We start from the raw sequence: 13,639 nt of genomic DNA, 5'->3' as shown, positions 1-13,639 counted from the left end.
ACCCATTTGCCAGAATGGACCATATGCCAGAAAGCCATTCCCCAGAATAGACCATTTGCCAGAATGTACCATTCCCCAGAAATAGTAAAACTGGAAATTCCAATTATTATTGGTGGCTAAAGAATAGAAAAAATATATATAAAGAAGGTCACCTGTCATAAGACGAGTTTATACCATCCCATTGAATTCCACCAATTAATTGTATCTTGACAGATACGTATTTCGACCTCAACAGTAAGGCCGTCTTCAGTGTCTCGTACTTGACTCGACTTGTCAGTACGAGACACTGAAGACGGCCTTACTGTTGAGGTCGAAATACGTATCTGTCAAGATACAATTAAGTGGTGGAATTCAATGGGATGGTATAAACTCGTCTTATGACAGGTGAAAACATTCCACTAAAAAGCTCAAAATAATTTTCTTATATAAAGAAGGTGATTTTGCATTATTTGGTGGATTTGGCATTATTTAATAATAAAGGGATTTGTGGGATAACTAATTTTCATAAAAGGGATTATTTAACATATTAGACAATTTTCAGAAAGATGGATACTATTTATCAAAAAAAAAATCATATTTGTCTAATACCAAACAAACTGTTTACGAATGGATATCATATTTCTTCGTCTCATTCCAGACGCAGACTTCATTTCAAAATTAAATCATATCTACAATCGGATAATATCATTTTATGTCATACCACAGATAACAGATTAGGCTAGAACAAATTTTATCGAAAATCCTGTGTAAACTTTTGAATTGATATACGTTGGCGCACTACTGCCATCTACTCAACTGATTGCGGCAGTACATACGAACGCAGCGGATTAACAACCGTCGAACGCAGCCAATGTATTTGACAGCTGCATTCGGGCTGCGTTTTCAATAAAAATGATCCTTGCGCCATTTCTAATCGATTGCCAAACGCGGTCCCAATTTAAAATACATTTGAATTAACAGTTGCGGCTGTTTACACACGTATCGGATGCCAGCCTCAATATCTGTTATCTGTGGTCATACTAGACGCCATTTGCTTTCATTGGAGAAGTTATATCTACAAGTCTAGGCAAAATGTCTATTTCTAAAGAAGGAATCATATCCACAATTGACATATTCAAACACGGACACGGGCAACCACCTACGTTTAAAGAAGGGATCCCGAGCAGCACAAATCAGACGAAACTGGTTACAGCAACTTCATTGTGACTGAATCTGGTCATATATGAGTTGCACTAACCTATGTGAAACATGTGTGCTGCTAGGGATAACATCTTCTTCTTCATTGGCATTGCATCCCCACTGGGACATAGCCGCCTCGCTGCTTAGTGTTCATTTGGTACTTCCACAGTTGATCACCGTGAGGTTTCTAAGTCAAGTTACCATTTTTGCATTCGTATATTATGAGGCTAACACGATGATACTTTTATGCCCAGGGAAGTCCAAACAATTTCCAAGCCGAAAATTGCCTAGACCGGCACCGGGCATCGAACCCAGTCACCCTCAGCATGGTCTTGTTTTATAGCCGCGCATCTTATCGCTAGGCTAAGGAGAACACCAAGATAACATCTATCCTTGCCTTAATCGGAGCAAGCACCTTTTTTTTAATAAATGGATCATATCCACCATTTCTGACAAACGCTTATTTTCAAAGAAGGGATCACATCCACTTTTGCTTTAATTTGGACAAGCGCCTACTTTTAAAGAAGGAATCACATCCATCATTGCTTCATTTGAGGCAAACGCCTACTTTTAAAGAAAACCATTGCCTTAATCCGAGCAAGCGCCTTCTTTTAAAGAATGAATTACATGCACAATTACCCTTATCCGGAAAAGCGCCTTCTTTTGAAAAAGGGATCATATCCACCATTGTTTTAATCCTGGCAATCGCCTATTTTTAAAGAAGGGTTCACATCAACCGTTGCCTTAATCCCTACAAGCGCCTGCTTTTAAAGAAGGGATCACATCCACCATTGCCATAATCCGGGAAAACCGCCTACTTTTAAGGAAGGAATTACATCAACCATTGCGTTAATCCGGGCAAGCGCCTATTTTTAAAGAAGGAGTCACATCTACCATTACCTTAATTCGGGTATGTACCTATTTTGAAAGAAGGGATCACACCCACCATTGCCTTAATCCGGGCAAACACCTATTTGAAAGAAAGGATCACATCCGCCATTTTTGCCTTAATCCGGGCAAGCTGCTATACTCGGCTTATGTATGGATACGTCTTATGTACAGATTAGGTATTTTCAATTCTATTATCGACCTCAGTATATTCCTCAGTAGAAAACAACTATATAACAATAACAAAGCAAAATTATAAAAAAATGTCCCTTACGCCAAATGACCCTCTCTTTTAACGCTGTTCATAGTTATGCCTAAAGTTCATGGCGTTAAGAATTATTGCGCATACTGGGCAAACGCGCGCATGACAAATATGTGACAACCAATTCTGGGCAATGGTGCATTCTGGGGAATGGTACATTCTGGCGAATGGCTTTCTGGGGAATGGTGCATTCTGGCAAACGTCTTTCTGGGGAATGGTCCATTCTGGCAAATTGATTCTGGCAAAAGGCCTTCTGGCAAATGACTTTCTGGCAAATGTCATACAACCGCTCCTGAAGTTACTTCAGGAATTCCTCCGGAAGATCCTTCAGGAATTCCTCCGTAAAATTCTTCAGAAATTCCTCTGAAAATTCCTTCAGAATTCGTCCTTCAGTTCCTTCAGGAATTCCTTCGGAACTACCTTCAGGAATACCTCCGGAAATTCCTTCAGCAATTGCTCTGAAAATTCCTTCAAGGATTCCTCCGGAAGTTTCTTCAGTACTTTTTTCGATAGTTTTTTCAGGAAGACCTCCTACAGCTCCTTCATGAATACCACCGGAAGTTCCTCCAGGAATTCATCCGAAAATTCCACCAGTAGTTTCTTCGGAAGTTCCTTCAGCAATTCCTCCGAAAGTTCCTTTATTAATTCATCCGGAAGTTCCTCCGGCTCCGAATGTTCTTTCAGGAATTCTTTTGGAACTTCCTTCAAAAATTCCTCACAGAATTCGTCCAGAATTTCCTTCAGGAATTCCTTCGGAACTACCTTCTGGAATACCTCCGGAAATTCTATCAGCAATTGCTCTAAAAATTCCTTCAAGGATTCCTCCTGAAGTTTCTTCAGTATTTTTTTTTCGATAGTTTCTTCATGAATACCACCGGAAGTTTCGCCAGGAGTTCATCCGAAAATTCCACCAGCAGTTCCTTCAGCAACTCCTCCGGAAGTTCCTTCATCAATTCCTTCGAAAGTTCTTTTTGGAATTCTTCCGGAAATTCCTTCAAGAATATATTCAGAAGTTCCTTCAGGAATTCCTCCGGAAGTTCTTCAGGAATTCCTCCGGATGTTCTTTCAGGAATTCTTTTGGAACTTCCTTCAAAAATTCCTCTAGAAGTTAATTTAGAAGTTGAGTTCCTTCAGGAATTTATGCTGAGGTTTCTTCAGAAATTCCTCTGAAAGTTCCTTCAGAAATTCATCCGAAAGTTCATTCAGAAAATCCTCCGAGAGATCCTTTAGCAATTTCTACGGAAGTTCCTATAGCAGTTACTCCGGTAGTTCCTCCGGAAGTTACTTCAGGGATTCCTACATAAACTTCAGGAGCAATTGAACCGTTTGTTTGAGAAACTGCATATGTAACATTTTTGGCCAAAATGAGATTTTTATATATTCTGAATCCTCGTCCAAAAATATGTATTCTGGCAAAAAACACGAAAAAAAATTTTGTTCAGGAATGTATGAAAGTTTTTCGTTTGTTTGAGAAACTACATATATCCATGCACTTTGAAGAGCAATTGTGGAGTACTGCTTACAGTTTTGCACCAGAAGTGCCCCAGGGTGTTGAGTTTTGCCAAAAACTATTGATCTATATCGAAGAAATCGAAAGATTCGGTGCCAATTTGTTTAAAAACAGTTTTTTGTTGTTTTCTTGAAATTGTGTAAAATGGACTTATGTAGTTTCTCAAACAAATGATTCAATTTCTGAAGGAACTTCCGGAGGAATTCCTGGAAGATCTGCCAGAATAACTCCTGAAGGAACTTACGGAGAAATTCTGTTAGGAACCTTCGGAGAAGTTCTTGAAGGAAGTTCCGAAGAAATTGCTGAAGGAACTTCAGGAGGAATTGCTCAAGGATTTTCCGGAGGAACTTTAGGGGGAATTCCTAAAGGAACTTTCGGAGGAATTGCAGAAAGAACTTCCGAAGTAAAACCTGAAGAAAGTTCCGAAAGAATTCCTGAAGGAACTTCCTAAGGAATTCCTGAAGAAACTTCCTAAGGAATTCCTAAAGGAACTCCTTAAGGAACTTTTGGAGGAATTGCTGAAAGAACTTCCGAAGGAATTCTTGAAGGAACTTCTGAAGGAATTCCTAAGGTAACTTCCGGAGAAATCCCTTAAAGAACTTCCGGGAGAATTTCTGAAGGATCTTTTGGAGGAATTGCTGAAGGAACTTCCGGAGGAATTTCTGAAGGATCTACCAAAAGAACTTCTGGAGGTATTCCTGAAGGAACTTCCTGAGGAATTCTTGAAGGAACTTCAGGAGGAATTCCCGGGGAAACTTCTTGAGGAATTGCTGGAGGAACTTCCGAAAGAATTCCTGGAGGAACTTCCGGAGGAATTCTCGGTGAATCTTCCGGAGCAATACCTGGGGGAATTTCCGGAGAAATTTCTACCCCGCCGCACCGCACCCACCGATCGCCAACGGTGTAACTCCACCACCGCTTGTTTTTTTTTACTATGCCGGCGCCGCTGATTAAATTTTATTCGGCGCACAGGTCTAATCCAGAACCGATGCTGGGTGGCCCAATCCTAAAGTTTGAATTTTATTAGAGGAAAACCTATGATTGTTTTTTTCTGGATCTGATTTCGAAAAGTCTAAATGTGCGTACAACTAACAGTTGTGGTAACGAACTTCAACTTATGAAACAAACTTCAAAACCGCTTCCTTCGACTTCCGGATTTTTCCGGAAGTGGCTAGAACCAAAAGTAGAATCAAAATATAAAAAAAGGTATCTTACATTTTTGTCATGGTTTGACATGTCGCATGCTATGTTCTTTTCAACCGGATTCTCTCTTCCACAGAGTCTCCGGAATTGGTTCCAGGTGTCCCGGGATATCAACTGGATCAAAATTGATAGTAGAAATCTAAAATAAGTTCAAAAATAACTTTCGCCAAAAAATGTCGATGCCTCTTGATACATTTCGTAGTATATCGTATGTCCCCAGTTAGAGCCCCGGAACCGGTTCCAGTGTGGCCATCATGCCTCCAAATTCTTTCAGAAGCATCGCAAGTAATTTTTCTTCGCGATACGGATATTGGTACGAATAACAAACATAAAAGTCAAAAATGTTCTAAATGGCCACCCGACTGACCTCACTAAAATTCCGTATAAATCCGGAACCGGTGGACCGACATGTCCAATCGATTGATCCTCTGAAACTATGATTATTTCTGGTTCATGTATGGAAAATTCAAACAAATCGGTCAAAAATTGCATGAACTAGAGCAAAAACATCACCAAAATGTTGTTGCACGAAAGAGGTTGGGGATGCAAAGGTTAAAAGTGAATTTATTTTTGTTTTGTGGAAAATTCCTAATTGTTTCTAGAAATTATTTTTTTTGGATAATTATTAATTTTTAAGAGGGGTTTTGATTTTAGTCCTGAACAAATAGCATCTTCTTGATCATAATGTTTGAACAAGGCAAATAGAAGTTCTTTCTGGTCAAAACTACTTAGAACATAAAAACACAAGTTAACTAACATGCTATAATGTGCTCGAAGTAGGGGAACGGTTCGGCACTTCATCTCATAGCTCCCATTTCCATCCAATCAACAACAAAGCAATGTAAAAAAAATTGATTTGTTTTTTTATTTTTGTATTTTTTTTCATCATTGAGCGTTAGAAAAAAGAAGTGACAAAATTGGTGCTGTATTTCTCTGTTTTGCGATGAGATGAATATATGTTCAGTGGGATTAAAAATGGAACAGTTCCCATATGTTGTCTTTGGCAAAGTTCTTTTCAATAATGCTTTCTATAAGTTTATAACAAGTTTTTCCCTGCTGAATTGCTGTCATACACCTAGGTTTTCTTATAAAAACGCAATTGTAAATCAATTATTTCCTATTTAACCTAAACCATCGAAATCTTTAATCTGTTATCAATATTTTTTTTCGATTTTTGTTTTGTGGAATCAACTCAAAGTTTTATTGGCCGTGGTGATCGTTATTGTGATGACGGAAAAAACTCCGAAGCTTATGAAATCTTTTGCAAGCGCGAATAAAATGAGCAATACGAAACCTCAAACTATTTTGAATGTTCAGAAATCTCGCAGGAAAAATTTAAGGAACTTCCCTAGGCAAGTTTATCCAAAAAATCTTCAATATATCCGCGAGAATCTTTTATGAGTATTCAAGGGGAACCCTCCGAATTTCCAAGAGAAATCTTGGTAATTAAGCCGGTCATTAAGCCGAATAAGCCATATGGTCGTAAGCCCCGTTCGACCAAAATGGTCTTTTGGCAGGAAGGACCCTTTCGCCAAACGTGCTTTTTTTAAATTAAGATTAAGTTCATCGCATTCAGCTAAAAAGATTATTTGCTGAATGAGTAATAAAGCCAAAAATGTCGACCCGTTCAGTTCAATGACGTTTACAGCCAAATAGCCTTTTATTTCAAACGAGCTGAATAACCTACTTGGCCAAACTGGTAATTTGGTAAAAAGTCTCTTGACCGAACAGATCATTTAAAAAAATATTCTGCCATTAAAAAAACATTTAAAGCGTTCAAATGAAAAGAAAATGATACAACTTATGAAGTGGTTCACAATTTTAGTCACGCAGAATTCAAATAGTAAGTGCTTTATTTATTTCACCTATCTCGACCGGAACTGATAGTTCGCATGATGATAGGGATAGGGGCATTCCTGATAGGAGCTCAATATCGCATTCTCAGGCACCGAGAATGCGATATCATATGCTACCATATCGATATAAAATCCTTTGCCTTCTGGCAAGTGTATAATACAGTGCAAACTTCTAAATCTACTACAGAGGATTTCTTCCTTGTCCAAGAAAGTTAATCCTTTCCCTCCAAGAAAATAAAGAAAAAGCGTCAAGAATATTGCCAAGCTCCTATTGGTTGTCGTCATGTTGGCTGCCGTCCTGCTGATTGGACCAGCAGAGGCTGGAAAGCTTAACAAGATTGGCAAAAAAAGCTATGGGCGAGTGTGGATCAATGAGGACCAACGACGCACGCACATACGAACCCTTAACTGGGTGCGAAAACAAAAACAGTGCACAGATAAATGTTGCAAGCGGGATGGCCCCTGCCGTGGTAGAGGCATTTTCGCGGCTTACTGACTGTGTTCCGTTAACCTCATTTCATGCTTTTTGATAGCTTACTTGCTCGATTGCAGGAAAAGACGGGCAAACATGTCGCCAATGCAGCTCAGCTGGCTGGACCTGTCGTCGCTGGTGTGCCGGCGCTCATACATATTGGCCACGTAGTTCACACGCTTATGTAGGGAAACAACCACTGATGAGGACTATATCAATTTAGGTTGTTTTTCTAGTCTAGTCTAGTCGAGGTAATCAATGACGCTGTGTGAAAAAATATACACTATTTATTTCATATTTCTCTTGACTTTTTCTTTTTTCTTCAATAAGTCAATAAGATGAACTTTGTAAATTACGTAAAAATTAATATAATAAAGAATTAAATTTTTTTTTTCTTCAATGGCTCTACATTCAATTGGAACTTGGCCTGCTTTTCAACTTAGTATTCTATAAGCATTTCCTCAGTTATTATTTGAAAGCTTTTCTATACCCGCCATTGCATGATATGTATCTTGTGTGGCAAGTACAATGGATACACTATGCTCTGGGAGTCGAGAAAGTTTCCAAATCGAAAACATCCTAGACCGGATCGACAATCGAACTCGCCATCTGGAGATCTGGAGACCCCATATTTCTCTTGAGCAAAGTCTAATTTATTCATACTATTAATTGGAAGAACGATAAATCAAGTTGACTCAAAAGTTAAAAGTGACGAAAACCCAAAATGAGACTGACATATGAGTACCTAAAGGTAGCAGTCCTATCTTAAAAACTCCTTATTTTCTTAAATTTGTTTTATATATTACATCAATCTATGCAGAATCAAGTTCGATTATAAACATGTAGCTAAAACTAAACTCTTCAGTAACTCTTGGTTCAGTGTTGAAATGAAATAATAAATTTATTCCAAAGTGGTTTGGTCTTATTTATTTGATTCAAGTTCAACCTTTTTTGTATGTTGCATTGCGGTTATTGGAATTATGAAAATTTGAATATTTACAAGACTGAAGCATTGATTCCCATTTATCAACATTGAAATTCAAGCAAATCACGTGTGATAATAACTAAACGAATTCTGTAAGGTTTTCTTTTTTTCTAAACCAACAAACCAAACCATCATTTCATAGTAACGTCGTTAACTATTGAGCAACCAAGATTCGTTGGAACCCTAGTAATCAATAATTGAGGAATAAATTATTCGTGTACGCCTCTTCAGAAAAAAAGATAAAAGTCTGGCGTTCACTCGCTGCATGCTTCGTGTCTCATCATCTTCAAAAGATTCGTTCCGCGAGTTGCACGCTCTTCAAGAACGTTGTTTACCAATGGTCGTTCTCAATGATATCGATTCATTGATATTTTTTATCTTTATCAGAACAAAGACTTTCGAAATAAGATAGGTACTGCCAAAGGCTACGCAGCCGTCGATACATGTGGGTAACCCCCGCGCACGGTGAGTAAACTCACTTATCATTTGTTGAAACTCTATAAAACAACTTTCAACGGCATCCAGGTACTAATTCACAGTCCCATCGCATCGGTGCCATTTCCAATACGAGAAAGCCTAATTCATCCCACTCAGACACAATGAACTTCAACAAACTGTTCCTTATTGTGATCCTGGCGGTGCTCCTACTGCTGGGACAAACCGAAGCTGGCCGCTTGAAGAAGCTGGGAAAGAAGATTGTAAGTGACCGGGCTACATGAATGGATATTTATCGACGCGACGGTCTGATAATGGATACTGATTTTTATTTAATTTATTTTTTCCCCATGGACAGGAACGGGCGGGCAAGCGTGTCGTTAATGCCGCTCAGAAGGGACTCCCCGTTGCAGCTGGCATCCAGGCACTGGGAAGATAATTTTTCATTTGACGGCAGCAACGGTGGCGCAGCGATGTAAACCAATTTTCCGGGTCAATAAATGTCCTTCTTAACCGAATTATGAAGTTTTGATCTTCGGTGTCGCGGTGGTGGTGGTAGGGTAAAAATATACTACAGTGAAACATGAACGGTTATTTTATTTTACTCAACATTTTTGTTTAAAAAGCTTATTGATTATACAAAAGAATAATATCCCATTTTTTTTGTATCGTGACAGATATGCGTATTTCAAGAGGAACAAAGTGTGTTATGGTTGAAAGTGGTAATTAACGCTACGTACTTTTTCCGAGTTTCAGCTTCCCTTTGAAAGTGAAAAGTGATGATGAAAATTAAGTAGGTACCCAAAATGAAATTTTTGTGGAATGTTGCCAAAAAACGACTGTTTTCTCTGCAAGCTATAGAAGTCTATCGGTTAGGTCACGATAAAATTGTAAGTCCTGTTAGAAAACACATTTACCACATCAAGAAAGACGGTAAGACTTTCCAATTTTACAATTATTCATGCATTACGCTTGATGTCTGAAGGAAGTTGAAAGAATCTTGCGAAGTAAAGTGTTGTTTTTCTGTTTTGTACGAAAGAAGTGTGTAAGATGATTTAAGATCTAACCTTGGATCCAACTTTGTTATTCACACATTCGACCCGTTCCAAATGAGAACGATTTAAATTTGTGGGCAATGGGAAAATGGAAAAATAAATGGTAGTTACACGAGTCGGACAATGCCAGCTTTTATGGATTCGGGGAACGACCGCGGAGAGCTGGTGGTGCTTCGACTCCAGGGAACCGACGGAATCCCCCTCCCCGCCAAGCCTTTCTTGATTGAAAAGTCGGTCAAGCATTTTCTAAAAAGTGACATCGATTCTGCATTTCTGGAAGCTGGAGGCAGAACACATGCATTACAACTTCGGAACCATTTACTGTTTGAAAAGCTACTGCAGCTCAATGACAGGATGCCCATTCAAGTCATTCCGCACCCAGTGCACAATTACACGAAGTGCGTTGTGTACTGTCGGGATGTGGTAAGCTACGAGACAAGCGAGCTTATAGCGGAGCTACAAGACCAAGGAGTACAAGACACTCATCAGATCACGATGAAAGAAAGTGACGTCAGGGTCAACACGTCCCTGTTGATCCCTACCGTCGAGAGGACCTCAAGACCGGAATATCTCCACTTCGGTTTTTTTTCGTATGCAATGCTTCAAATGCTGGGTCTTTGGCCATACCAGCGCGTTGTAAAGCCAACAATGGCCTATGTGGGAACTGTTCGGAGGAGCATCCCCAAGTAACACAATTCAGACTGATGTGGTTGCAGCACCTCATAGATCACTTGATTCAGTCGTACATGGGTTGTAGTGAGTCGTATATGACAAGTGTTCTGCTTGGGCCGATAGCTGAGGATAGTAAATGCGAGAGGCAGAAGTAGCTGAGGATAGAAAATGCAAGAGGCAGAAATCGCCGGTTTTCTTCACCTTAGAAAACCAAGAGCAAAAAAGACCTACTACTCCAGTCCTACTATGTCAAGCAGTCTACTCCTAGTTCAGCTCCGCTCATTAACCTTATTCCAGGGCGCAGATGTCACCCAAACTCGACCCCTCAAAGGACTTCCTCCGTTAGCAGTACTACCCCGGACACAACCGAGAGCCACAACTCTGATCTTCAAGATGGTATCTTACCCTTGGACCATCATAACTCTACCAACACGTCGGCCACCTTGCCGCTACTCTTAACCAGCTCGGGTCAGGATAGTCTGTCAACATCCTGTCAGACCCCAACCTTTCCCTCAGAGGGCCACTCTGCCTCCAATGGAATATAATCGGCTATTGGAATATCTTACCGAACTTCGAGCTGTTAGTTAACAACCGGAGGTTAACGTTCTTCAAGAACCGCCATCGACGTGGCCATCGGCAGTCGGTCCATTCTCCCCATACTCATGTGGGAAATATCTTCCGACCTGAGCAACTGAGCAACCACTTGAGAGCAACCACTCACTAATAATGGTCACTACCCACGCCTCTCCTCCTAACACCTTCTGGAGGCCACAATGACAATACGATGCCACCGACTGGAAAGCCACCTCCGACGGGCTCTTGAGAATAGCACTCCGTCGACACTATCTGAATTCGCTCATGTCGTGTTGGATGCTGCTGCGACGCAACGCGTCGGGTGGTAAAAGTGCGTAGGATGGCCCTCCGATTCCTTAGGAGACTTCCCGCTAGTCATCCAAGAAAGGTAGGAGCGCTACAAACATACAGAGAAAAACACTACGAGTATCGTGCCGTCATCCAAGAAGCCAATAAAAAGCAATGGGAGGACTTTCTCGGCTCCGTCAACTCGGCCCAACCCGCCGCCGAACTGTGGAGGGAAGTAAACGCTCTCAGCGGCAAGCGTAGATTTTCCCTCTTACACCTTGACGTTGAAGATCGCACCATATCAGGCCCTCCGGAAGCTGCCAATGTTCTCGGGGAAACCTTCCCCTTTCCACTAAAGCCTGACGGTCTCCTATAGGGATGTCTTCAAATACCGCCCTCTCTCGCTAACCTACTGCGACTCTAAGGTTGTCGAGAGGCTAGTTGACCGTCCGTCTACGCGAGAAAATCGTGGCCGATGGAAGATTTGGCTTCCAACAGCATGCCTTCCGTCCTGGGTACGGAAACGGAACCTACTGCCCCGGCCTAGAAGATGTCCTTCAGAATGCCTTAGAGGAGGGTAAACACATTGATTTGGTATCCCATGACAGCCAGCAAATGCGTGGCCTCACATGTCTGACTCATTTCTGCTCCGTCAAAGTCAAAGCCCTTTCGAAGCTCCACAGGACCAGCAACAGGGGTATTCGTCTCCGCATTGGAGAAGCCATTATAGGCAGCCGGGTTCTGTACGGTCTTTAACTCACCTGCATTGTATACCCGTAACTTCCTTAACGACCTGTCCCCGACCCTCAACAGTTATGTTAGAATCGCCTCCGATTTTCTAGCATCCACATCTGCCGAGTCTGCCTGCCACGAGGCAGGTATCATACCACTTAGCCACTGCGTTCTGGTATTTTGAGGCAAGGCACAGTGGCCAGCCCTCATACAAATCCAGGACAAAACCTTAAGACTGCGTTCAAAACTTCACCACAGAGTAATTCTGAAACGTTAAATTCATTTTGAGGTTAAAATGGTTATCCGATATACCTTATGTTGTCCAAGGGCTTCCGCAAGCCCAAGCCCAAGGATCTAGAACAAAGATAGCGTTCTCATTCTAACATTGCACCAGTCAATATCCCGCTTTGGCGCAACTATGCGCAACCACCGGAAAGTAGATAAAAAATAGATTTTAATACATAATACCAGATCTTTTCGTATCTTTCTCAAAAAAGTTTAGCCAATATTTGTTCGGGAGACACTTTACGGAAAGAACTTCAACAAGACACCAAATATTTAATTTACAAGCTACAATCAAACATTTTTTTAACTAGCTCATTCAATATATATATTAAACTAGTTGACCCGGCAGACGTTGTCCTGCATAGTAGGCGAGAATGTGCGTTCCGAACTGCCCATGCAAAGTTCGCATAGGAATCACAATTTTAGTTTTTTACGATTTGCTCAACTTTACTCGTAATTTTCGCATTAGGAAATATCATATAAACCCGTCGGAAACTATAACGAATGTTTCTGCTGAAGAAATGAAAAAAATCCATCCAGCCGTTTTCAAGTTATGCGGATACGAACACAGACCATTTCATTTTTATATATAAGATTAAAAACAATATTGGCTGTACGAAATTTTTTTTGAGGTTTTGTCCGGCTTTCCGCCACTGAGCAAGGGGTCGGGTTAAGAGTCACATCTAGTAACCTAACAGTGACCTGGCTGACGCCAAAACCCGGATTAAAGGAATCGTCAGTTAGGATTGGGCGAACCAGGGGGTAGCCTCTAATTCCCCGCAGCTACGGAATGTTATTGGTTCAACAGCTCCCTAGACTGGCATGCCCAGCCACAGGGATCGACAGATCATCTTCCGTCTTCGCAACGGTCACACCTGTTTTTCACATAACTTCGGTGGTATTTAATTTCGAACTGTTTGCGAAATATGTGGAGTGTTAAATTCAGTCGAACCTATGATTTGCCGGTGTCCGAAGCTCGACGCTCTCCGATCCAGCTACGAAATCCCCTCGAGTATCCGATAGTGATAATATCACCAGCCTATCAGCACTCGTCTGCTTCCTCAAAGACGGCGAGTTAAATAAACATATTTAGTTGCCATCCCCAAGCAACACATATGTCTTATTGCAGTTTTTGTGACTTATATACCATCAACACAAGTCACATAGTAGTTGCTGTGACCAAATCGGACTGAACTGTGTTACTTGGGTCGTGGGCCTCCGGACATCCTAACCCGCGTGCAAGT

At 40.9% G+C, this 13,639-nt stretch overlaps 2 protein-coding genes across 3 annotated transcripts in view; one reads left to right on the top strand and one right to left on the bottom strand.

Moving 5' to 3' along the window:
- LOC134219965 (GTPase-activating Rap/Ran-GAP domain-like protein 3) overlaps positions 1-13,639 on the bottom strand; it is a 263,290-nt gene that overhangs the window by 20,631 nt on the left and 229,020 nt on the right. The window lies entirely within an intron of this gene.
- On the top strand, positions 8,784-9,378 carry LOC134228045 (cecropin-B1). The gene is made up of 3 exons (XM_062709807.1): positions 8,784-8,820; positions 8,881-9,053; positions 9,149-9,378. The coding sequence occupies exons 1-3, from the start codon at positions 8,799-8,801 to the stop codon at positions 9,227-9,229; spliced, it is 276 nt and encodes a 91-aa protein (XP_062565791.1). The 5' UTR covers positions 8,784-8,798; the 3' UTR covers positions 9,230-9,378.

Source organism: Armigeres subalbatus, chromosome 3, assembly GCF_024139115.2.
Source record: "Armigeres subalbatus isolate Guangzhou_Male chromosome 3, GZ_Asu_2, whole genome shotgun sequence".
NCBI classification, from domain to species: Eukaryota; Metazoa; Arthropoda; class Insecta; order Diptera; family Culicidae; genus Armigeres; species Armigeres subalbatus.
This window is presented reverse-complemented; position numbering and strand designations above follow the sequence as displayed.

Bases quoted from the DNA above. Each gene is read 5' to 3' on its own strand.
- LOC134228045 (XM_062709807.1), top strand. From the start codon at position 8,799: ATGTGGGTAACCCCCGCGCACG. The intron at 8,821-8,880 runs GTGAGTAAACTC...AACGGCATCCAG, and splicing joins GTGGGTAACCCCCGCGCACG to GTACTAATTCACAGTCCCAT. The intron at 9,054-9,148 runs GTAAGTGACCGG...CCCCATGGACAG, and splicing joins AGAAGCTGGGAAAGAAGATT to GAACGGGCGGGCAAGCGTGT.